At 34.8% G+C, this 27449-nt stretch overlaps 1 protein-coding gene across 3 annotated transcripts in view; it reads right to left on the reverse strand.

The window, feature by feature from the left end:
* Kcnt2 (potassium sodium-activated channel subfamily T member 2) overlaps positions 1-27449 on the reverse strand; it is a 417549-nt gene that overhangs the window by 80212 nt on the left and 309888 nt on the right. For all 3 annotated transcript variants that reach the window (XM_023707734.1, XM_023707733.1, XM_004625302.2), the window contains 4 exons: positions 24169-24382; positions 21678-21783; positions 17435-17607; positions 6463-6597 (listed from right to left, as the gene is read on the reverse strand). In XM_023707734.1, the coding sequence (XP_023563502.1) occupies positions 6463-6597; positions 17435-17607; positions 21678-21783; positions 24169-24382 (628 nt within the window). The remainder of the gene's footprint in view (positions 1-6462; positions 6598-17434; positions 17608-21677; positions 21784-24168; positions 24383-27449) is intronic.

Below are 27449 nucleotides of genomic sequence, written 5' to 3' on the forward strand. Positions count from 1 at the left end.
TTTACCTCTAGTTATCAAGTGTTTTATTTTGGCAATGAGAAGAGTAACTAAGACAACAAATATTCCTGGGGGCTGGAGAGATGGCTCAGTGGTCTAAAGCACCTACTTAGAACAAGCTTAGCAAAGCACAGGGACCACAGTTCAATCCTCCAGCACCACATGCCAGCCAGCCCCGCCCCCTGGTGGGCTGAGCTGGACACACACACACACACACACACTCTCTCTCTCTCTCTCTCTCTCTCTCTCTCTCTCTCTCTCAAATAAATAAAAAAAAATTAAAAAAAAAAACATTCCTGAAGTTGTGCATTTTGATGGATCATTCAGACATGATCATTCTGAAGTAATTGTTTTTAATGTAAGGCACATTTTGATGTGTCCCTTTAAATTTAATTTAGATGATAACATGTGTTTATGCAAAGAAGAAACATTTTTGAAATGTCATCTTAGATAAGTCTTTGATAAAGGAAACTTAAATTTGAAAATGAGAATGCTCCCTTGGGAAATCAGATATCAACTTTCTAGTAGATCTTTGTACCAGCATATCTAGTATAAGGTCTAGGAGAAATGCAGGTGCAAGATCTAGTAGGTCTTCATAGATCCTTGCACTAGTACAACCAGTAGATATTATAATTTTAATTTGAAAATAAGAACTTTCCTTTTGGAAATCAGATATTGACTTTCTAGTAGATCTTTGTACTGGGAAAACTAAATTCAACGTTTCTTTTTAGATGTGTAAATGAAAGCCCTAAGGCACAAGGTAGATAAATTTATAACAGGATCCAACTGAGCATAGACCTTTCCCCAAAGGCCTGTATTATTCAGAAATTCTTTCCCAGAAGTGCTTAGGAGTCAAGAGTCTGTTCTGAGCAAAGGGTGGAAATAAGGTGTTCACCAGTGACCTGGAACCTCGAGGGCGAAGTTGTCCCAGGTAAGCTTGACGCCCTAACAGAATATTAAGAGGCTGGAAAGGAAAGCTTGCCTTGAGAAGAGGAAGAAATCAGGATAAGTGACCCAGAAGAGGTCTAGCATCTGGCTTCCTCTAGTGCAGGAGTTCATCTGGCACAAATCATGATTGGCTGGAGCCTACATCTGGCCCCATCGATGCAGCACACGCTGTGTGATCACTGATGAGCTATCTGAATGGGAAGCTGCATTCTGGACTTCAGTGAAAACTCAGCTTTTCCTGGGTAAGCTCTCAGGAAGAGTGGCATCACTCCAAACACTCGTGCAGGAGCTGAACCAGCAAGTGCTTAACTGTTTCAGTGATTGAAGGGAAGAAAATATGGCACCCCAATGTAGGCCACTTTAAGGACTATTTTGAGATGAAGGCATTTGAGAAAAAGCAGATAAAAGAAATATTCTCTGTTCTTCTTTGCTTTACTTAAACCCAGGACATGATTTACAAATATACTCTCTGCCCAGAAAGACTAAATACCAAAGATGTACTTTAGATTCCTGTCCACCTAGTCATTGCAAAAGGATTTACAAAACAAACCATTTATCTTCCAATATTTTCTTATACATTCACCTCTCTCCAATCTGCCAATCCTACAGACACAAAATCTTTTGCTTTGTCTTGTCCTTCTCTAAATTTGTATTTTTTGTTTGTTGAGGATGCTCAGTAAGTCAGGGTCCTAAGCTACCTCCTTACGAAATGTTATATGACCTTACTAATAAATTTAGTTTACTTTTTCTCTTATTAATCTTGCCAATCAGTTTTGTCTATCTGTTATATTAGCTGTAGCTGAGAATTTTAAAGGATAAAGGGAAGATTATTTTTCCTCCCTGAAAAAATGAAGACAATTTAAATTGTACAATTAAGGTTTTGTTTGTTTGTTTGTTTGTTGCCAGTTCAACCCAACCCGAAGGTGGGGCTGGCAAGGCATGTGGTGCCAGGGATCGAACCGCGGTCCCCTGCACCTGCCTAAGCTTGTCCAAGCAGGTGCTTTAGATAGCTGAGCTATCTCACTGGCTCTGTACAATTCAGGTTTCAGCTACAAAACTATGTTTAAATTATAGGTAGGAAAGAGTTCACAGTGTGCCTTCAACTCTGCAAACACATACTCCAGTTAAATTAATAAGTTGGTTGGTGCTCTTCTGGACTTAGTAAGCCTGAAGGATCTTCCAACAATCTACAAAGAGCCCTATCAAGTGAGGCTATATGTCTCACTGAACTAGGAAGACAGGAGTTCAATTCATCATCTTAACTTTCTAGACAAGAAATGCATCTTTTTTTCTAGCCTGGTGAAGCAGGACATATGAGTCACCTAAGTTAACTGTGAATCAGAGCATTTCTACTATCATAATATAGTTGACTTGCACCCCATTCTTTTCTCCTGGGACATAACATAACCATGTAGACTGAATATTTTCTAATAAAAATATTACTTAATAGCTTTGAACACTGAATTTTTTATGGCAAAATTCCCTACATCAAAATAGAATGGTGAAGTAACCAATTCAAAATGACCTGGGGTAAAATAGATTCATGGTTTTTTATAAACTCTTAACATGTAGTCACACTCCCATAAAATAACACACAGTAATGCTTATCTGCCTAGTACAGGTGTCAAGTAAATTAGAAGATGTACCACTTTCTTCCTGCAATAAACAAGTAAACTGAAACCAATAGCATATCTTGTCTTAATAATAGTCTAACTTATAAAGCAGCTGTGATCAGCTTACATAAATAATTTTTCGGCTATTGTATTTTGAGAGGTATTCATCTAACAAGGAGTGGCCTCTAGTTATCATGTGCTTGTGAAATGGTAGGTACTACTCAGAGTACAGACAGAATTCATTTAATTTTGTTATTTAAGTTATTCTGCCTGGCAATATGATGGAGCAGTATGGCCATATTCAAATCACCTAGATCAAAAAGACTTTAGACTCTGGAACTCTTCTAGTTTTATTACAACCTTTATTAGCAGCAAATGAGTGATGCTTAGGATATCTGTAAATTAATCTAAAAGACTTCAGCATAAACAACATGATGGGCGTTGCTTAAATTAAACTCCAGATGGAGCTACCATCCTATTTCATAACCAGCTTGGCTCACTTTGAAACTAACCAGAAAGTTCACACAAAACAACTTCTGTTATCCACAATTCTATCAATATCTTAGGTCTGACGAATTAACCAATTAGAAAATGAGCTTTCCATTGAGGAGATTAGTTATGTTTGTCAAGATATGAGAACTGATTCATATTTTAGAACTATTCTTGGTTGGGGGCAAAAGGGTCTGTATGTCAGCTAGGACAAAGCCACTGCTTCCACGAGTGTGGCAGGGCCCCGTGAGAAGGACACACAGCTCAGGGAGCTGAGTCCACCTCTGCTGGATAATCTATACACTGTCCCTCTTGTTCTCTATGAGCCCCCCAAGACGTGTTGTGCTGCTGAAGATTAGATATTCTTCCTAGCCCAGATCCTACCCTCCTGAAACTCTCCATGAACTTATTCGTATGTTGATGCTATCAAGTAACATGCTGCAAGTGCCAGGCAGTTTATTCTGTCAGGACACAGGGCTCCACCTGACCTCAGCTTTCTGTGCCTTGACTCTTGTTTTCACTAGTCCTCAGCATCCTCCCTCCTGAGTTTCAAGAGCTGCACTGGACAAGCAGCTATTCTTTCATACATGGTTAACATGTAAAGATTTAGTTCCATAGGGGTTGGGAGCCACGATTTTAATCCTAAATATTTAGAAATCCATCCACTGTGACTGGGCTTCCAGTTGCCTAATGCTTACAGAAAGGGAAAGTGAACCCTTTCTCTAGAACATTGTCTTCTGTCTCAAGGGAATTCTATGCAATAGCTAAGCAGAGAATCTAAAAGTACAGAAAACTGAGTAGCCGGTCAGTGTTAGATGATAGTAATTTTCCACTAAGATTTTCAGCACAGAAATGATTATAATGATTCATCCTGAAACTTAATCTGGGTAAGGAAGAGAAAAAGTCCTTAGTCATCCAAGGACAATGAGTATGATTGGTAGAAGATAGTTTCTATGGTGGTCAAAGGATTGTTAAGAGTTGGGGATATTTGAAAATGTTCAGTAGAAAATAAGTTTTAATGCTCAGAAAATTGAACACTAAATATTTAGAATATTGAAGGTCAATTATTCCTAGTTCCAGGTCAAAACCATGATCAAAAGAATGGATGGCTTAGTAATATACTGAAAGGAACATTGTGCAGGGAGCTGGGCATCATCAACAATTACAGTGGGGCTGGCAAGTCTCGGTAAATCAGGAACTAAAATCTCTGAGGAACAAAGACTGATCTTCCATGTGGAAAATGACTGTACTTATTAAACAAAACTCTCAACTCTTATATGACTGGGCCACTTATTGATATAAGTGACATCTGTTTTATCACAAGGCTGAATACATGTTTTATTACATAAGACTATCCAAGCTTTGCCAATATAGATAAGCAGTCTACTTACCCACCCTTAACAAAGTGTCACAGAGTTTCTTTACTGAAAATATTGTCTTGTACTTAGTGCAAGAGTGACAATGTGCTTGTAGGACACAAGAAAGGAATTAACAGAATGAATCAGTTTGCAAACTCAGCTACCTAATAGCTGTTTTGAAAAATTCGGCTCTCTATTTTCAGTCTAGATGTCATAACAATTGAATAATTTCTAAAAGATTCTCCTTCTAAAGATGAAGTAAACTTAACAGTGAAGGTATGCAAAGTTATTCATTCATTTACTCAATGTGTGGTAGTCACTTCTCCGGCTAGGTACTCAGCATAGGGCAGCATAAGCTGGCAGTGGCGTAAGTACTCCAACCCTTAATTATTCTCCTTGATTAATTTTAAAATATTTCTTAGTAGGGGCTGGGGAGATAGCTCAGTAGAATAAGCACTTGCCTGGTAAGCACAAGGTCCTGAGTTCAATCCCTAGTACCAGAAAATAAAATAAAATATGTCTTAGAGCCTCAGTAACTTAGGAAATTAATATTATCATGGAATCAGGATAATTCATTCAGAAAATGAAAAAAATCAAATCAATCAAAACTTCAATGCAATAGAAATAAGCTCATAGTGAACTGAAGATAAAATAGCATTTTTTAAAAACATCAAGATATTGTTTTAAAACTATACTTGTCTTTTTCAAAGCACGAAACCAAAAAGTTATTTTACTTTATTCACTGGCTATGCATCTCATTCCTGAATTAATTTTTCTAATCTATAATTTCCATTTTTAATGTTTTAGAAAAATTTGCTTACACACCTATCATATTTAAGCCTGCCCTCCACTGCCTTACATGTACCACTTAGTAGAGCTCAATGGTTCCCTCTCTCTAGTCTAAGTGAGGCAGCACATTGCAATCGCTTCAGACTGCACCTTTCTCCTTCTGGAACGAGAGGTTCTTACTGCAAATTCAGAGAAGATTTTTCAGTTACTGGACAGATTCTTTATGTCATACTCCATATTTTTACCTTGAGAACCAATTTTAGGTTTTTTTTGTTTGTTGTTGGAGTTGTGTTGTTTTTCATTTGTTGAGACAAGGTCTCACCATGTGGATCAGGCGGGCCTTGAACTCCTGATGCTTCTCAGGCTGGCCTGAAATTCAGGATGATCAGCAGGCTTCAGCCACCTGAGAGCTAGGAATACAGGGATGTGCCCGAAGAACCAATTTTCGACGCATCTCTGAATTTTGAATTCAAATTATAATCTGAGATAATTTGTCTCTACATAAGCACTGATCCAGAATGAAGGTGTGAAGAGAGCAAAAGGATGTAGTTAGAGCTGTTTTATTTGCTTCCATAATTTGATAGCTTAGATATTCCCTTTAAGCTGTTGCAAATACACTCAGAAAACCAAAAAAGGGGATCTGATATTTAAATTTTCAGATGATTCTGAAAAGAATCATTCCAAGTGACATAGATGAATCAGTTTACAAATGATTTGGGTTTTGCTCACAGCAAGTTCCATTGTAGGTTCAGGACTGTTCACAGAACCATTTATATCTAAGTGGATTTAATGCAACTATCTCATGAGTTAAGTTAATGAAGCCTATAAAAGTCACTGGGTAAGGAATTTGCTTTTAAGCTGGATAACTTACCTAGTTATAGTTTTGCAACACTTTATCTTAGTTACTTACGTACTTGAGCTGCTGCCAGGCATGAAATCAAGATTCAAACAAAATCCAAATGTGCGGCTGCTATATACAATTTTTGAATTTGGTTGAAAACTCTCTAAGGAAGATAACATATAAATCTACTCAAAAGAATCCATTGCTTTGCTGTTAAACATTTCATTTTACATTGTGTAAGTCACAAAAATGTGTACGTATTTTGAGATCAAATGACTTACGATCAAGTGAATGAATGAAAGAATAAGAAGTCCCTATAAAGGCCCTAGGCTCCTTCCTTTGACTTCCTCTGACACAAGTCAGATCCGAGACTCTTACCCATGTGCAGGTAGCACAAGGGCAGTGGCAGTGTTTCTCCCAGACCTACCTGAAGAGAGTCTGCACGTTGACGATGGTTTTGGCGTCCGCCATGTAGTCCTCCTCAGCACTCATGGTGCTCTCTTTGTCCACCACCACCATGTTGGCGGCGAAGGTCACTCCACACCTGAGCAAATCATCTAGGCTTTGATAAAAATCAACAGGAAAAAAACAGAGTTTAAGTAAACCACCTTGTTAGAATTATTGCTCAAAACTGCTTGTTGCTCTGCTAATACACTGTCTTTACCTGTGCTTAAGCAGTGTGTGCAATGGTAGACAGGAATGCGAATATTGAAATAATGGTATCTACTGATAGAATATAGTTTTAGGGAACTTTAGATTTTATTAGATACTGTTTCAGAGCAACTATGTTAAGGATGTTTATTTCATTATATTTATTAACTATATATGCAATGCTTAGAAAGACCCACTTTGCAATAAGAGTATGTTGAAATTATGATTTTACAGTTAATATCACACAAACTTACTTTTTTATTTCTATGGTACTTTTAGTAAGAGTAGAGTTGGATACTCTCAATTTACATTGTCAACCCTAATGGAGAAATGCAAAATTATGAAATGTTTATTTTAAAATCTTTATTATTTCCTTTATTTTACTTATTTTTGCATTTATTGGACACAGGGTCTCACTAAACGGCCCAGACTTGGCTTGAACTCTCTGTCTTTCTGCCTTAGCATCCTGAGTAGCTGAGATTACAGGCACGCACCACCGTGCCCTAGTTACTATTTCCTCATAGAAGAGCTGTGGGAGGGAGAGGTTCTTTCTACGGTTCTAAAACTCTGGAAATTGTACAAATATCTACTGTGATTACCCTGACTAATTACCCCATGAAAGTTTTTAGACAAGTGATTAAGCAAGTTTCTTTTGCTGTATGAGGTAATTACAAAATTAAAACACAAATACCTAGGTCTTCTCTCCTAACTCTGATAAAATACCTTAACGCTTCTCCAGTGAACCAAAGAAAAGGTGTTTACCCTTAAAGCTGAAAACAGGGAAACTCTTATCCTCACTGACTGCTTTATCCAGCTGGAAAAAAATAGAACTGAATAGTTAAGAGAGATGAATCTTAAAGAAGCAGTATTCCGCAGAGTTGACTAAGGGTAGATAAGAAGAGATAGACCAACTTATCTCACCATCTTCCTATTGTAAATAGGAAGAATAAAATTTAAGTAACCAGTTTTTCTTAGATTCTTAGAGCCAGGTCCCTGAGGATCTTTTCCAAGTTATCTGGTTGAAATTAGCCATATCACTTTAAAGAGGATTGTTTTCCTTTTATAGCAAGGTGGGAGGCAGGATTTCTTACTCTGTTATTACATGAGAGATTATTACCAAAGCTCTGAGTCCAAGATCCCCAGGAGTAGTCCAGAAAAAATATTTCACTTGAATCAGGAGCAGTGTTCTGTGGCAGAGATTTTATGGCTAAAACTGTGGAAACAGAATGTTATTCCAAATAAATTTCCTATGGTATGAGGGGCCGGGACCATAACACCCAATCAATATGATAGTCATCCAGCTTAAGCTCTAGGGATACTGGAGTCTTCCTTTTAGTTAGGAAATTCATCATAATTGTTCTCCCATCTATGAAAATGTATCTGAAAGGAGTTATTCAGGGGTGGATGAGATAGGCCAGTAGTAGAGCATTTGTTTAGCTAGCCTGGGCAGGACCCCGAGGTGAATCCACCCCCAAAAGACTGTGATATGGCCCTTCTTGGAGCACAAAGATGATAACTAAGTCATTTTGCTTTCAAAACACTTGATATTTTAAATTGCACGTTATATTTCAGCTTTCAAAATATTTTTCCATTAATAAAACAAACTCAATTATAATTATTTAGGAAAAGGGAAAAGATAAAGTACTAGAAGTTAAGTTTGGTTGGATAAAGATATACAGTTAGATGTTAAGATAGAAAAAGATGAAGGCTTTATCATTAATAAGCTGAAGTTAATGCTTGACAAATGTTTCACTGTAAGATACCTGTGTTAGATTGCGGAGACCTACACTGATCCACGTGTCATGTAATTCCATCCTCAAAAACTCTGGTTGTTGTATTTTATTCATAACAACGGAAAATAGTGACTATCATTAACTTTGCATTTAAATCAGCAGACAATATATAAGACTTCAATGACATTCTGGGAAGGTGTAGAAGCTCACTTGCTCTTTGTATTTTAATTTTAAATCAACATTTCCTCTTTATTTAATATTTAATTTTAGACTTTTCCTTTTTAACAGACTAACTATTTTGTGTCCAACTTCTCTAGTCCATTTACATGTTTTTCTTTCTTCAATGTGTCGCTTTACATAGTTGGGCCACCAGGTGGCAGCCAAGGAGCATTCGTGTGACTGAAAAGAGCAACTTTACAATAAGGCAAACCCTGGGACAGCCTCCCTCCTGTCTTTCTTTGTTTCTCTCTCTTTCTTTCTTTTTCTTTCTTTCTTTCTTTCTTTCTTTCTTTCTTTCTTTCTTTCTTTCTTTCTTTCTTTCTTTCTTTCCTTTCTTTCTTTCCTCCTTCCTTCCTTTCTTTTTTTCTTTCTTTCTTCTTCCCACCCCCCTTTTCAGAGACTAGAATTTAAGTGCACGAGGAAGCATCCTTAACTGATTTAATGCATTCAAAGGAGTTTCTGAAATACAGAAAGTTTCAAACATGTGCAAAAGAGAATAATATACTAAGCTACAGAACTATGTTCCATGACCTGACTTCAATAATTGTCCATTTGTAGTCAATCCTGTTGCATTTTCTTCCCTAAGAAGTTAATGCTTGCAGGTCTCATTTTCTTTAACATTAATATTTTCTCTAAGAAAATTTTACTTCACAGTTTATATCCAAAAAGACAGAATGGGGGCCGGGGAGATGGCTCAGTAGAATAAGTGCTTCCCTGGCAAGCACAAGGGTCTGAGTTCAATCTCCAGTTCCACCAAGAAAAAAAAAAAAAAAAAAAGACTAAAAAAAAATCCAAAAAATACAGACTGTTCTTTTATGCTTTCAATGTTTTTCTCATGAATTTTTAATAGAACACTATTGTCTCAAAGCTACATTACAGGTAATAAAATATATGTATGATTTAAATTGTCATTTTAGTAATCTGTATTTTAGTTATTTAGCTGGTGTTATAAGTAAAGATGTCAATTACGCTAATGCAGAATGGATACTAAGTATATTTAATCTGATTGACTTTTAATATATCCATATAATTAATACACTCATTTTATAGATTATTTCAACACTTACAGGCAAGTATGTTAGCACTAAAGTTCTCAATCTATAGATGTTAGCATTTTAAAAATGGAAAATAAAGTACATAGTATGATTCAGATACTTTAGTTCTCTGTTCTTTTACTTCTTTTACTTCTTACATATTATTTTCTCCACGATTCCTATGTTGGAATGTCTTCATACTAATGCACGACACATGATACTTTGATTAACAATATTTTTAAAGTTTTGATTTCAGATATGTGACTAGAACAAGTTGTTAAGATGTTCCTTCTAGTGGCCGGGGATGTGGCTCAGTGGTAGTACCAAAAAAAGATGTTCAGAGCACCAGAAAAAAAAAAAGATGTTCCTATTTTAAAATCTAAGCTAAAATTAGCAGTTCTAAAAATATTTTGGAGATTTCCACACAAGCTATGCGGATGAGATCAAGGCATTCGGGCCACTACAACAAGAGCAATATGGTGATTTGGAAGACGCAGAATCGAAATAGCTGTGGAAACTGAGGACAGCTGACAAGAGGGACATGCAACTAAACTTGCTTTAGTTCAACAACAGAGTACTGCTTAGGAAATGCAGCGTGAGTCACACAAGCTCTACATGCACGCAATAGTTTATTTTAAAAACTGACACAACAAACGACACCCATCATGCAGCAGCAAGGCACGGCACGTGACAAACCACAGGACGCTACACTACTTATGCATCAAAAATATTGTCACCTACTTGTCAATAGAGCCCACCATGTAGTAAACCATTGGAAACCAACAGATTGCATCCAGAAAATGCATATCTGGCCTAAGTAGCAGATGGGTTACAAAATGAAACACAGTGTCACAACAGTGGCAGCACTTCTAGGGAAAGGAAGCAAGTTGATTTAGTTTGCATTTCCAAAACTAATACTGATGATAAGATTAATTCTAAGAGCGATTTTTTTCCTTAACATTCATTAGAAAATATCAGTTGTATGTATCTCAAAGGGCACAACGCACTTGGAATCATAACGTATGTATTTCATCTTTGTAAATCAGAAACATTATGGCATAATTCTACAAAATGCTGAATTAACCTTCTTAACAATGGCTAAAATTTTATCAGTGAATTTAAAAGTTATTCATGCAGAGGAGGCTTTGAATGTAAAGAAAAAATGATATTTTTTCTGCGATGTCAAAAGCGTAGGTTACAAATGTCTGTTCAGAGTATCTATTATGCATGCTTATTAACAGTAATTTTCTCCTATGAATGTACATAACCATATTACGCTCAATTGTGCCAAGTAAGTATAGACTACATGCTCATACAAATATGTATTACACAAAATTTACAATGAAAATATTTCACCTTTAATTTATCTATCTACTCAATACCTATTGTTTAGCAAATGCTGTTTGTTACTCTTTGTTACATGAATGTTTGAGGAAAGAACCCTCAAGCTAAAAATAACTAGAAATAATACATTGTATCCACTTTATGATGCATCTCGTCACCCTTTTGCTCAGCAACATGCATGGCAAATTTGATTTTGTGTAATAAACACTTTCAAATAGACATATACTTAAAAGAATACAATGTTAGATTTTAAGATAGACAAGATTGTGAATCCATGTGGAAAAGCAGGAAACTGCAATACATGTTTCAGTCCTCAACCCAACAAGACATGGTACTCAGGAAGCAATAAGGATTTCAGAGAAGTGCCACTTAATTTGGAAAGATGTGTGGGAGTTTGCCTAGTATAGGAGAGGAGGAGAATTTTCAATCAAGGAAATTAAAGCACCTGTTATTTCCCTGACTGAGCTGTGTCATAAGGTAGCACAAGTCTCTTTAGACTCAGTAATTCTATCATCCCTATTAAAGTTATTTAACGCAAATTTTTGTCAAAATAAAAAAGATGCAGTACATTTAATACTGATATTAAGAAAAACCATTTAGAAGAAAACCTGAAATGTAAACAAAAACTAATTCTTCATTTGCATATTTGTGCCAAAACATTTAAAAATATCAACACCATTTTTTCTGACATCAATCTACTTAGAGATTGAGTAATACAAGTTATGTCATCGGACCTTAATAGACTGATGTTTTCACTCATTGGAAGGCAGGAAGTTAGCAAGCCCTGACTTTCTTTGAGAAGCATTATTATTGAGAAACACTAATCAAAAAAATGAAATCTTCATTGAAATAGATGTTCTTTTTTTCTTTCTTTCTTTCTTTTTGTGGTAGTGAGGATTTCACTCAGGAACTTGAGCTTGCCAGGCAAGCACTTATTCTAATGAGCTATTTCCCCAGCCCAGAAATAAATATCCTTTACTCATATTGGATCCCAAAATACAGAAGAAAAGTTGAGTATAGAAAAAGAAAATCATTACAGTGATCAAATAAACTATACACATTTTTTTTGGTGGTACCAGGGGTTGAAGATATACAACTTTTAAAAATCTAATTTCTTAATGAACCATTCCTGTCTAGAAATCACACTAAGGAAAAGTGATAAAACTGATCAACAAATTTAACTATGAAGCTCATCATAAAATTATTACATGTAAGCAGTAAATGTAAAAATTGTTTATTAAAAATGTAGAGCTCAATGTTGTTTTATATATAAAGGATCACTTCCAATCATAAGAAAGATAAATATAGCAGAAAAATATATCTAGGGTAAAATAAATTTTCTGACCAAAATAAAACAGGCTGAAATTAAAATAATAATTTAACACACATAAAATAATTTAACACAAATAAAAAATAATTGATCTTAGTAAAATGAATATAAATGAGCACATTCATTATAATTCTAACTGTAATTCTATTAAGAAAAATAACTACTGAAAATCTGATTCTTATGAAAATCTTCAGAAATTACCATTGTACTGAATATTAAGTTGCTGATGATGGCTAAGAAATGAAAAGCTTTGTAAATTTGCATCCCTTACAAAAATCAAAACCATTATTTCCATTCCATTGAGCTAATAACTATAATAAATTTAATTTTGTTATTTCTATTCAAGAAATGAGTATAATAGGCCTTTTTAGCATTTCATAATTCTATGTTTGTATAGTTTATTTGTAAAAATATTAAACTGCAATTGCAAGTACTTAAAATAAATTTAATTTTCTTAGTCAGTTGGGCCCTCACAAAAGTGAACTTAGGCGTGTGAATAGTTTTTGTTTTGTTTGGTTGATAGACAGAAGGCAAAAGAAGCTTCTTGCCTGTTCTCTTGGCTGAGAGACTTTGCTGGTGCTTTGGGTGCACTACCTTATAGGGCTTCACAAGAACCTGCAAAGTGTCCTCACTCTGGTGCAAATTAAAAAATTGAGGTTTAGAATCAAGAACATTGAACAAGCCTAATAGGGTAAGATTAGATCTCAGTTGCAAATCTGTGTGATTCAAAGTTAGAATTTCTCCAGTAAGGCACTAATTTATCAAACAGTTTTATCATTATTTGTAAAATAAGTTAAAGGTTTCAAGGTTGTATATGGTTAGATTTTTGGACTTATGTGTAAACATAAGAAGTATATAATTCTTTATGCCTATTTTTAAAATATATATTCTAATTTTTAAATGTTTTTTCATCATGTTCTATAGGGACTTAAAGTTCAACATATCAATAGTTGATGAAAAATACTTGTTCCATGTTATGCCTAAGATGTTTGATATTCAGACAGATAGTGAGGTGAAGCTTAACAGCCTAGGTTGTATGGTAATAACAATAAGCTTGTCTTCTGGATGGTTAACAACCTAAGTTTGCAAAACAAAATTAGAGAAAAAGGAGGGCCACAAGGAAAGCCAACCTTTTGGCCCTAGCCTTCCAAGGTCAGTTAAGACTCAGGACATATGAGAACTTGTTCTGTAACATCATGTAACTCGGTAATGTCCCAAATTTTCTGATCAAGATTATGGGGGTCAAAGACGAAAGTGATCAATGATGTACAGTGTGCCTAAGGAGAGTCACATGGAGAGAAAACATTCTCTCAGGCTTTCACAGAGAGCACATTGGCCAAGCAATGGCCGTGACTCATCCACATGGCTGACACTGACAAAGGTTCTACAATCTGAGGTGCAGGATCTCAGGATAAATCCTGAGAGGATTTCACTGACCTTCTCAGACCCAAAAGCTACAACTCTTGTTGCATAGGTCCTGCTTTACCTTTCAGCAGAAAAGTATAAAAAAGTATAAAAAAGAAAAGTATAAAAAAGAAATGTAAGAAGTAAAGCCATGCTGTTATGTTGAGCTGTAGGGGACTCAGATCAACAATTTCTGACATTGCCAGTCAGGCTTAAGACCCAATACTATGGACTACTGGACTCTTTTAGAATATTTTGCTGAGTTTACACATCTATAATATTTAAATGATGGAACCTAACAAAAAAGGGTATACAGATGAATGTCCATTTTGTATCTGTGTATTCAAAGTGGTTAGGATAGATATATAGCTACATTCTGTTAGTGAATAGAATGATTTATTCTAATGGTGTTTGTAAATAGAATATCAAGTCTGCATCTTGTACAGCAATTAACCACTAGGAAGAATGTATGCAATGTGTTAACTGTTGAAACTGTCCTAACAATTTGGTTTGAAACTGTCTCATTTCTATTTGTTTCTCAATAAAATTAAGGAGGAAAAATTTAAAAAAAAATTGTGCTACACAGAGCCAGTCATATAGCTCAACAGACCAAAGTGCCTGCTTAGGCAGAGCACAGAGGCTGAGGTTGGATCCCCGGTGTGCTAAACAGGCCCCACCTCTGAGACACACTGAGACAGGCACACACCTGTAATCCCAGCACTTGGGAGGCTGAAAACAGGAGAATCACTACGAGTCCAGTCTATGTAGTGAGATGCCACAGACCCTGTACTTAAAAAAAAAAATTAAAAATAATATTGCTATACACCTGAGTCAGACAAACAACATGATATTTTAAAAGATATAAATTTGGCCAACCAGATAGCTCAGTGGATTAAAACACCTGGATGTAGGGACCGATTCAATCCCTAGTGTGTTGTATTATCTCTGCCCCTGGGGCAAACTGAGACAGTGATTGAGATTGGGCATGGTGGCGGCTGCCTGTAATCCCAGCACTTGGGAGGCTGAAAACAGGAGGATCATTATGAGTGATCTGTGTAGTGAGACCCTAAAGGCCTTGTACTAAATACATTTAAAAAAATGTTTAAATGTAAATTCAAGGCTAACAATAGACTTACGGATGATCTTAGTAGGTACCTGGTCATTCTGAGTCTTTAAATGTTCAACTATTAAAAGTTTACTGCTTATGAAATAAATAAAATTATGTAAATTATGGGAAAAAAGATTTCTTGTGCATTACATGTGGAAAAGATTGATGTAATAAATGGACAGGCGAAAGGAGACGTTGCTAAAAATTTTGAGCAAAGCCTGGATCTTGCACTTCACCTGTGTGTAGTTTTGTGTAATATATTTTAGCTTGTATTTGCTTTGCTGGTGTCATCATATGACTAGATGACCTTTACAGGAGGGCTGCAATCAAAACATTTGAAATCAGCATGGCACAACAGAGCAGATGGCCGGCCTATCAGAACTGACACCAGCTCTAATGAACTGCTGAAAATCAGACTTGCTCTAATAAACTAAGCAAAAGATGTTTTTTCAATATGACACTCTCATTTAACTTCTATTTGCACTGTAAAAGTCTTGCTGTTAGAAAACATTGAGAACACCTATTTCATCATATTGTTCATATTAAAACTCCTGCTTACATTTTAAAATTCCATACTTAGGATCTGTTGTTTTATAATTTGTTATACTGAATTGATTGGTCTTCTGAATAAATTTCTTAAAGACTCATGCACTGATTTTATTTTTAGAATGATCATGTCAACTTAAAATAGAGTAAAACTCTGAAAATTAAGTAATAATATGGAACTGTACACAGTCAAGTTTTTAGAGTATGCAAAAACTTTCATGAAGAAATAACACTTTTTGGAAATGTTGTGAAATAAATTGCAAAATAATAGCAATTCCAGAAGAATAAGAGTCTCTCTTTAAAAAAAAAAAAAAAAACGGATTGCATAAAACTTCTGAGAGGGGCTGGGGAGATGGCTCAGTGGAATAAGCGCTTCTTTGGTAAGTGCAAGGACCTGAGTTCAGTCCCCGGTTCCACAAAAAACACTCCAAAACTTTAGAGAATGTTATTTATTAGTGTTTATTCCTCATTGTTAACCAATGACTGTCAACAAACAACACAAATAAAAATATTATACATGACTTTTAGGAAGTACACAGGAAGCTATTGGATCTTCCAGCACAGACTTTCAACCTAAAAAAATCAAAATAATTATGACAGATGATATTACATTGAAATAAAGTCAAATATTAAAAAAAAAAAAACATGGGGAGGCAGCAGGATAGCTCAGTGGACTAAGCACCTGCTTAGGCAAGTGCAGGGACTGGGGTTTCATTACCCATACCACATGGCGTGCCAGCCACGTCCCCAGACGCACTGAGCCAGCCACTGAGACCAGGCATGGTGGTGCACACCTGTAATCCCAGCACTGTGGAGGCTGAAAACAGGAGGATCACTATGAGTCCAAGCTGCATAGTGAGACCCTGCACCAAAAACATTTTTTAAAAAGTCAATCTTTAAAATAATAAGCAAATAGCAGTATCTTATGAGCAGTTGGTTTCTAAAAGGTAAATTATTAGGAAGTGTAATGTAATCTTTAATGCAAAAATATTCTAATATTGAAAATATTCTCCCAAAAATAACTGAATAGATAGGTAGGTAGATAGATAGATAGATAGGATTCCAAAGATCAAAAGAGTAATATAGTTAAGATCATATAGCCAAAAGAACAATGAACTATGAATTGTATAGAAGATTTGAACCCTGAAATTGACTTTGGAAAAGATCAGATAACTTTTTGATTGTTTTATATCAGCTGTGAAATAAAAAATACTACAGCATTTGAGTCAGTCCGTCTTTATTTTATGAAAATGTTTACACTGTAATTTGTAAGCTTTGAGTTTATAAACTGATTGGCACATCTTTCTAAGGCTGAATAATCTGTATATAGTATGAATATATTTCTTATCATGATAAAAATACTCCACATCTATGTTTATATACTTATATATTTTATATACACCAACTTGTTAAGCAGTTAAATGAAGTTTTTTTAAAAGATTTCTTTGTGATTGATTGATTGATGGAATTAAGCTATGTTAGCCTTTCCAGAATATGTGAAATAAATAATTGCATTTAACAAACATAATCAATTAGCTTTAAAATCAACACATATGATAAAACATCACTTGTACAATGTAACAGAATCTAAGTTTTAATAATAGTAAAATAATAATGCAAAAATAATGCATGATGATGGTCCATGCTACAACACATAAAATAGATCAATAAATGCTTCTTTGATAATTAATTATTCATTAGAGAGATAAGAAAATATTTCAGTTTCAGCAGAATTTTTATAGACTAATTAATTCAAGAAAAATTCTCTTAATTACATCAGTATCCTGTTTCCCAAAGCATAAGTGAAGAATCACTCACAAAATATTTAAAAAGACAGAATTCTAGTGATCTTTTAAGTAGTATTTTTGAAACACAACTGTAGTCAACGCTTTGCTATACCATAGAATTTATCTCCCAATGAATCATGTACCATAATGTATCTGATTAAAATACTACCAGCAAATTAAAGTTAATTATTTTGTATACATAATGTGATATTAAAAACTCTGTATATTTTGAAATATACTTACGGGTTATCCAATAGCAGTACTATGGGATTAAGTTCTTTCTTTGGTCTATAATATGCCCTGAGAGGAACAATAAAATTATACAATCCATTTCCAGCTGTTTCAGCTGCAACTATAATTAGCTTATTTTTGAATCCATAAGCTTTTGCATCCTCATAGTAGTTATGCTGGCAACTCTAGAAAAGAAAAATTATGCAAAGAAATATCACATTTATACTCCACTAATAGGTAAAAAATAGGATAGATGGAAATAGAATATTAATCTAATTAAATAAATCCTTTATTTTTAATAAATGTGAAGATGGCTACATTTATCTTTGCCTAGCTATTCAATTTAAGGTAAGAAGAACAGGTATGCGTGGAGTAGGAAGATGACGCTTGATGCTTAATGAGTCAGCAGTATGTGTGTGCACACATCCGACTATGCAGTAAGACCCGCTGCTCCACCACGGCTGGGTTTCTTTCTATATTGAAACATTGTCTGCCTCAGGCATTCATTTCCAGAAATGAAATAATATGATAACTAAATAGCCTCAGGAGTGTTTCTAGTGCTGAGAATTTAAAGTGATGAATTCAAAATGGAAAGAAAACAGAAGATAGTAGAATACTGCTTACATGCATAGCAGAACTGTAAAGATAATCATGCAAATATTCAAAAGTACAGTAATAAAAATATCAGCAACAAAACAAAAGCGATACATTGCCAAAGCTCATTGTTAGTCTGAGGGTGTTCTGTTATTACTTGAGAGTCTAGAATGTGTGGAGATTATTATTACTAAACCAAAGTGTTTTTAAAATTAAAATACCTACATGAAAAACTACTTTGGTACTCTACCCTTTCACTATTATCTGTCTCTATATGAGTTTCTTTTTTACTTTTATTTTTTGAGATGAAATTAGTTCTCTTTGGGATTCTTTGCCATTGATTGTTGTGTAGTAAAACATCACACAATGCTGATGGGAGGAATGTGTTGAGAATACACAAAAAATAGTAAACGAAACAATTTGACCCACAAAGACTGCAGATCTTGCTATAGATTCATCACAGTAGGTTGCACGTAGTTACTATGTTCAAAGAAACAACAGAAAAGATTTAAGCAGTGAACAAAAATCAAGAAGCTATCTAAAGTATCTAAGGCAAGACTGGGTGTGGGGGCATGCCTGCAACCAAACCCCAGTGCATGGGAGGCTGAAGACAGGAGGATCAGTACAGGTCCGATCTGTGTAGTGAGGCCCTATAGACCCTGTACTAAATACATAAAAGTAAATAAGTAAATAAATAAAATATCTAAGGCAGATGTTAAAAAATGTATCTATTTTCTGACTAAATGGTGTAAATCAAAAGTTGATTTAAATGGTACATATAATGCAACTGAAGGCACCAATTGCAGGGCAGAGTTGAAACTGTTCCCCAAATGCAAATCAGGAAATGAAAGGAATTGATACACAGAAGGAAAATTTAAAAGCCTGGAAGATAGCTTGAGAATATTTAACCCACATTTCTCTTTTTCTTTCTTTTTTTGGCAGAACCTGGGATGGAACTCAGGCCCTCACACTTGTCAAGCAAGCACTTATTCTACTGAGCTATCCCTTGGCCCCTTAACACATATTTAATAAAAATAACTTAGAGATGTCAGAATCAAATGAAGATTTCTTTAAAAGATTGATAAAGGATTTTCTAGAAATGATGAAAATCTCAAATCTTCAGGGAACTGTGAATAAATGCACGGTGCTGCACACAGGGGTGAGAGCACAAAACATTGAGATGATAAAATCTTCCAAGCAGCCACAGATAAAACAAAGACTACTTACAGGAGACAGAACTGGAAGAAGGCCTATCTTTTCAAATGGAACAAGAAGCACAAAAGAAAGATCTTAACATGCTAAGAGCAGAAAATATGGGCCTGGAATTTGATGCTAAACAAAACCATTTGTTCAAAAATAAAAAAAAAAAAGGTAAAATAAGGAGATTTCAAGCGACAACATGATTGAGAAAAAATATCAACAACAAATCTCAAAGAGTCTAACAAATTCTAATGACTCTAATCTATGGAGAAAAGTGAATAGAAAAAAAGAGATCAAAAGCAGAGGAAGCAATGGAAAATGGTACAAAAATGTTAAGGAACAAGACAACAAGTCTTCAATGAAAGGATATTTCTGCATTTTTAATGTAAGCCAATAAAGAAATAATATGGCTGTGGAAGACTTAGTGGAAGAATAGTGATTGGTTGATCTTTTGATTGTGTTTATGAAATATATTAGGGAAAATGATATTTGCTGTGAAAATGTAGAAAAAGGTTAAATTACTAAGGAACATTCCAAGAGAGAATGAACAAAAATACCAGCCTGCTGACACTAGAACAGACTGTACTGTACTAAATGACGCAGTCTCACAGCACACACGTTACAGACCCATGAGTCAACTGTGTCATTTCCTTACAAATTCTGAAGGCATTGGTTCACATAGCAGACACCTGCTACCATCCTAATGTTAGCTCTATAACCAACAGTCCCAGATACTTGACAACCAAAGAAACTCAGAAGCTTTGGTTCTTTAAGATGGTAAAGTGTCAGGAAATATGGTAATGAACCAGTTAATGGTAGATAGACAGTTCTTGTTCATCTACCAAAGCTCATCTTTAAAAGGTAAGCTTTACAGATGGCTCAGGTTTCTAAGTTGAAGATGAAGCCTTTCTACTCTTGAGCTCCTAATACTTTGTTCCTCTTTAACTACATAGTAAAAAGAATACCATGAGAAATGAGACCAGGTTTTCTGATGACTGAAATGTATGCTGCCAGGTATCTTCTTTAAGGAAAATAATAAAAATATTATAAACAAAAAGTAGTCATAGAAAATTAGTCATGGGAAGAATCAATGAAGGTGAGTAACTCTGTAATTAAAGACTTACTAAATTTAGTCATCATAGACAGCTAGAATAGATAACAAATATTTCAGAAAATCAAATTAAAATGAGGAGTGCAGAAAATTGGGACTCAGAAGATAAAACTATCCATATCAATGGCCCAGAAAAACATTTAGCTTTGAGGACAATTTTATAAACAACTTCAGGGAGATAAAGAAAGGGATTTTCTATTTTTCTCTGAATCTTCCAGAATGATAGCAAGAACAAAATTTATATTGTTCACCTATGAAATGATATAAAGAATAGCAAAATAAATAAAATGATAACAAAAAATATTAAAGTGAATTAACTACCTACTCAGCCATTAAATCCTTTTGTTATTGAATTAAAAATATATACTCCTTACAGGACTGCTACAAAGTTTGTATTAAAATTATATTCACAGGGGAAACTACCCACTCGGGCCCCCCTCCTGTCCCTCCAAGGGACAGGAGCTTTCTTTCTCTCAATAAATTTATTCTGCTCAAAAAATTTATATTCAGGGCCAGGGAGATAGCTCAGTGGCATAAGCACCTACATAGCAAGGGTAAGGTCCTGAGTTTGATCCCTAGTACCATGAAAAAAGTACAAAAATTATATTCAATTTACAGATTTGAAAGCTGAAATTCATTAGTGAAGTTAGTTGTCTAAAATGCACAGATTTTAATTGTAGAGCTGGGATTTTTAACTCTAAGTCCAAATCTTGGCTAGAATTAGTGGGACTTCTAGATATTGAAGGTGGATAAAAGGTTCTTATTTTTATTTATATTGTCCACTGGCTATATGATGAAAAAGATTAAAAAAAAACCATGATTCTCAGATTTTTTGTATTTTTTTTGTTTGAAGAGCTTCTTTAGACCATAGAAATATAAGCCAAGAATTACATAAAGGACATAAAAGTAGATATTAGGCAAGTTATATACACTGCCTTCTGGTCCACTCATAGATGCACATTAAGTTTATCATATTAGGGCTAGCTCCTCTAATGATTTCAAGAAACTTTTTAAAGTAAAAATAGAAATGAATAATGAACATTTGGCCAAAATTATTTTGGGAGCCTATGTTTGTTTAGGATTCATAGGTCTGAGATTCTGGCACTTTTCTATATCCCCTTAAAACATGTAAAACTAATCCATTTGGTTATTTAATCTTTAGTGAAATTAAACATGGAAAAATAACCACAATAATTACATTTATATTTGAAAAGAATATCCTTTAAACATACTTTAGTCTCTAGACTATACATGTTATTCAAATATATATATATATATATATATATATATATAATTTTATAGTTCTATAATTTTATTACTGGGGAAAACAAGGGCTATAACAATGCTTACCTTGTCTAATCTTAAGCAGCAAAATGGCACTTTTTCATGGAGGAGATGACAAAATGTGGGTGAACTTCCTATATAGGGAGAATAAGGTGGGTAGCCTTTAGCATACCTGCAAAAATATGAAATATTACCCATGTGAAATTGTTATGACCATGTTCTCTTATTTTGATAACATAGAATCAACAACTCTTTGTGTTGCAATTATATTTCAATAAAGACAACAGTTTATAACAAGAGGGACAAATTATGACTCAGAGATTAAGTCTGGTCTACTAGAGGCTTGAGAAGCAAGGGTGGCTCTATAGTTTTAAATGACTGAAAAACATCATATAATATTTTCTATCACTTAAATATCATGGGACATTCTAATTATAGTTAAAGTATCTATAAATATACCTTATCTTAACATATTAACTTACGTATTGGCAAGTATGTACTTGGGCTTCAACACCAAAGAGCAGCTTAAATATATAATGGTTAAGTCATAACCTTACTACTGATTTCTTTCTATCAAAGTTCACAATGCTCAGCTTATAAGATGTAGCCATATGTTAGTAAGAATAATGTTAATTTTTATAAAACACACTTAAAGCAAAGTATATTTTTATCATTCGCTTTGACAATATTCATTAGCCATGAATGCAAAGCCAGAAAGGAAAAAATGATTAAGTGAATTAATTTGACACGGTTTTTGCTGCAATCACACTTAAAATATTTCCAAAGACATTTAGTTTGTTTGCTAATGTTTACAAAATAGCCACCTGCATATTTTGGCTGTGTTGCTGCAAACAGCGAGTCTTCTAAAACATAGAAACATAAATAATAATTAGGATAAGAGAATAAGTACAGAGAATATTCTTTTATCCCTGCCCCTCAAAATCTCTGATTTCAATCACTTTACCTGAGAAACCATAAGGTTTAGACCTAATTTAAACTGCTCTTCTAGACAATGTTGATAAGTTGGTCATGTCCACAATTACTTTAATATCTCTTTTATTTTATTTTTTTTTTTATTTTAGGGAAGTGTCTACAGGGTGTTCAGGGTCTTACTACTAGATCAGACTCGTAGTGATCTGCCTGTTTACAGCCTCCCAAGTGCTGGAATTACAGGTGTGCACCACCACCCCCAGTCTCAATTGCTGTCTCAGCATGCCCTGGGGTAGGGGCCTGCACAGCAGGCCAGGGGATCGTAACTCTGGCCCCTGCACCCGTTTGCAGGTGCTTTAATCCACTAAGCTATTTGGCCGGCCCTTCTTTAATTTTATTTTAGAAATACAAACTTCTAGCACTCAAATTTTTTGAGAGATTTTAAGAACTTCAGTCACACCTCAAGACAAAATTACATGCAAAGACACTGGGTGCCACACCTCTCGTTCTCATCCTGGATTCCATAAATCCATTGTAGGGCTCAGACAGTAATTTCTTCATGAGAGGACTTTATTCTATGGGTGGATCAAAGCTTCTTACAGTAGCAGCATGTGGGATTTTTCAAAAGGGGATATTTTAAAGTTTCAATAAATTTGAGTTTATTTTAATTTAACTTATCCTTAATTTAATTTATATAGAGGTATTGAGAAAAATGATATAAGATGATGACACGAATGCCACGACCAACCATATCACTGTTAACAGTAATCAACATTTCCTAGCTGCTTACTGAGCAGAAAACATTGTCCTGAGCACTTTTTCTCTATCATCTTCATTAATCTTCATACCATTCTTGAGGTAGTAATTACATGTAGTTTACTGGTCAAGACGTTGCAGGCCAGGTTAATCAATCACCTGTACATCACTAGTACAAGATGGAGCTGGCGAAGCAAATGAGGTCAACTAGAATCCACAGCCAAGGCTGTGCACAGCTCCACTTCCTTTCCACTTTCCTGAGGCAATATCATGTATGGAGTAAGACATGTAAACAAATTCTATTTCAGACTAATACAACATAGCTAGGTACTATAGGTACTGTAAAATTATGAAAGCATAGAAAATAGAGAGTATTTTATTCACAAATAAAAATATTACTGTTGCACATGGATGGAAATAATTATTAATTGGTGAGGTAGAAAAGAAAAAGCTTAATGGAAATAGCTATACTTCAAGGCAGTGACTAAACTTTAGCAAAGACATGAAATAAAAGATATTCACAGTAGAAAACAATACTATAAAATACAGTTGTAAAAATGTAGCTTATACACTATGAATATAAATATGTATAATGCATATACAACACATATATATGTGAATAATGGATATTTTAGACAAATTTAGACTGAAAAATATACTGAAGACAGAAACATGAAAGTTTCAATGCTTTACAGTCCACAGAGACAGTGGGCAACAGAATGATGTTTTGATACAATTGTGAAGGAATGAGTCTAGGATGTCCATCAGGTAAGAATTTTAAACTCTACTATGAATGTGGTACCTAAATATAATATTTGAGAATATGAGCAGAAAAGCAAGTAATCTTACACTTAAAAGCATCTAAACCTACTCTAAATTTGAAGACATTTCTTCATCTGGTGCAGTTTCATCTTCTGATTGGTCACTTAGAAGATCACAGGTTTGAATTGATGATGTATCTGCAACCTCTAAAACAGGAGCAATACTAGGTCTTCTTATGTCTTTGCTTCCTTCTACAGGAAGAGCCAGCGTGGGACCACTTACTGATCTACAGCTTGTATCTTGTAAATCTATGGCCACAGTACCTATAGCAACGAAACACGAACATGCATCAAGATATTTGCCATCTATATGACATACTGATCTTGTAATGTTAAAGTTAATAACAGGTAATCATTGATATATACAGCATATATATATATATATATATATATATATATATATAGAGAGAGAGAGAGAGAGAGAGAGAGAGTACTGAAAGGCATTTTTTTCTTTCTTATGTGAACATTTCCCTGGATAAGAAATGATCCTCAATTTCTTATCTTTCTGCCAACCTACACGCCATTTTTTGGCTCTTCTTCGCAGAAAACTCCTTTAAGAGTCTTGCTGGGGGCTGGGGAGATGGCTCAGTAGAATAAGCACTTCCCTGGCAAGTGCAAGGGTCTGAGTTCAATCTCTGGTTCTTCCAAAAAAAAAAAAAAAAAAAAAAGAGTTTTGTAGACCTAATGTCTAATTTTTGTTTAATCATTCCTTCCTCAGCCCAATCTAATCTGGCATTCTTCAGCACCCTTACAGGACAATAATCATTCCATTGCTCAATTCAATTGAGAACCACTAGTCCTCTCCTTACATACCTATCAGAAACATTTTCATTGTCTTATAAGGCAACTGTTCATACAACCATCCACTGGTATTCTAGACACCAGTCCTATGGTTTTCCTTCTACTTAGTCAGGGACTCCTCCTTGGGTTTTGCTAGGATTTTTGTTGTCATTACTGTTTTTGTCTCCCTGTTTCTTAATGTTGTTTGCTGCCAAATCTATTTGTTACCTTTAGACACTTTTTGGCACTAATTTATTTTCTCAATGATCTTTTCCTGTTTTATGGCGTTAGAAGAATATTTAAACTCAGAAATATGAAATTTGATTTTGCAAGCTGCACCTGTCCCCTGAAATGTTGATTCTTCTATCTCACTTTCTCTTTTACTTCTTCTAGATGTCTAACAGTCATTTGAAATGTAATGTGGTCCAAAGTAAGCCCTTCTTATTCCACCCAATTTGCATTCCTCACCGCATTCTCTATCTCAGTTGATCGTTATTTCTTTTATCGAGCAGCTCCAAACAGAAATCTTGAAGAAATTCTCTAGTCCTCACAGTTTAGCCACATTTCCTTAGGAGATCCTGTGCATGGCACTCTTCAACATATACTCAGAATCCTTTTTCTTACCATTTCTATTTGAAGACACCCTGATACTTGCCTCAAAACATCTATCTCCATAACAACCAGAGTATCTGCATTACAATATAAGTGAATTTAGGAAACTTTAGACAGTTGTCCTGTTTAAATCCTTGTAATGATTCTCACTTGCTTTAAAAAGCCAACATGATCTGACCTCTCCCTACCCCTTTCTCTCCAACTCCAATTCTTTTATTACACACTGTCCTAAGTCACAGGGCTGCTTTACTGGCCCAACAACACCCAGCTAAGCTCCCACTAAGTGCTCTTTGAGTTAATTGCTGTCTGTACCCCAAATTTTATTTTCTCCAGACATCTACAGGGCTAAATTCCTCATTTCCTTCCAGTATTTGGTCAATTGTCACCTCTAATGAAACTATTAACCAAATCACTTAAAAATCTAATCCTCCCTGAATTCATAATCTTCTACCAGTTCTGTTTTCTTTTTCCCTCATATGTATGACATTCTAACATACCAAATAATCGACTTATTTTATATATTTTTGTATTTACTGCTCATCCTTCTCATAATAGACTCTAAGGTCTGTAAGCTGCAGTTTTTGACTAATATTTTAATCATGAATACTTATGAGTTTGGTACATATTAGGTATTTAATAAGTAACTATTGAATCATGAAAAATAAGTCTACACAGGTAATGCAATACATCTTAGAAAGTGTGATTTTTAGACTGTCATGTAAAGGATTCAAAGTAGTTGTTCAGATTAATTTTGGGGTCAAATGCAATTGTGTCAGTTGACATTTAATGGTTAAGGTCCACTGGTGACAAAAAATTAGTAATAACTGAAAGAAATTTAGTATGACAAGAGTTAAGAGAATAATTGAAAGGATAGTAAAATATAAGGCTACAGAAATAAGAAATAATTTTTAAAAGCCTGTAAGTCAAGTGGCTGCAGTTTACCTTTAAACTTCAGGGCTCATAGGAGTGAAATGGAGTGCTCATGACAATTAAACTGGAAATTGGACTACCCTAAGCAAACTGGGATTGCCTCACACAAATTAGAAATTTTGGTCATTCTGACAGCCATGCTGTTTAATGTTTTAATATTTTTCCACTGAGTAAAGGGGAACAGGTAAAAAGGTTGACTCAGGAGAATAACATTATCCAAGTGATTTTAAAGATTATTACCATGTTGTGGGTTGGAGAACAGAGTATAGGACAGCAAGATTGGAGACAGGAGAGAAGACAAGAAGTTTGAGCCAGCTGCTCCAGGAAAGGATGTCAGAGGCACAGACTATGGTGACCTTTGGTAATGCACAGGAGAAGATGTGAATAATTTTAAAAGCTACACTGTGATCACATTTAGTAGAATAAAGGGATGTATGAGACATGACAGGAGAAAAGCAGCGTGAGTCAGATTATGACCTCACAAGTTGAAAAAAAATGGAATCATTTGTTTGTAGCAAACAACAACAAAAAAAGGGAAGCAAGTGGGGAAACTCAAGCTTTTGTACTGGCTATTCCTGCAAGAAAGACATTCAGACAGAAATATCTGGTAGCCAGTTGAATATTGAATTTATTATTGTAAAGAGAAGTTTACATTAACAATTTAAGTAAAGAAAATGTAGTTTTCTGGAGTACAGTTTAATCCAACCTGGGTAAATGCATGTCTGATGCATAGAAAAGACACTGATTCTTCAAAGAAAAACATGCCCAGGGTCATTATTGCCACTAAGAAAGTCGGTAAAGAGGTAAATGATGACCTTGGTCGAGGAATTTCAGTGATATGATGGCAGATAACTGAACCAAGACACAAGTGACCTAAGATTTCAGGACATCAAAAGAAGACAACACTTTTGAGGATTTATGAAGGTGTCACACCATCAGGTTCAAAAGTGCTGGGTTTTGTTCATATAAATAGATATGGAGAAGGGGTAGGGAAGGAAAAAGCAAAGAA

This window comes from Octodon degus, unplaced genomic scaffold (genome assembly GCF_000260255.1).
Source record: "Octodon degus isolate 3935 unplaced genomic scaffold, OctDeg1.0 scaffold00009, whole genome shotgun sequence".
In the NCBI taxonomy this organism is placed as follows: Eukaryota; Metazoa; Chordata; class Mammalia; order Rodentia; family Octodontidae; genus Octodon; species Octodon degus.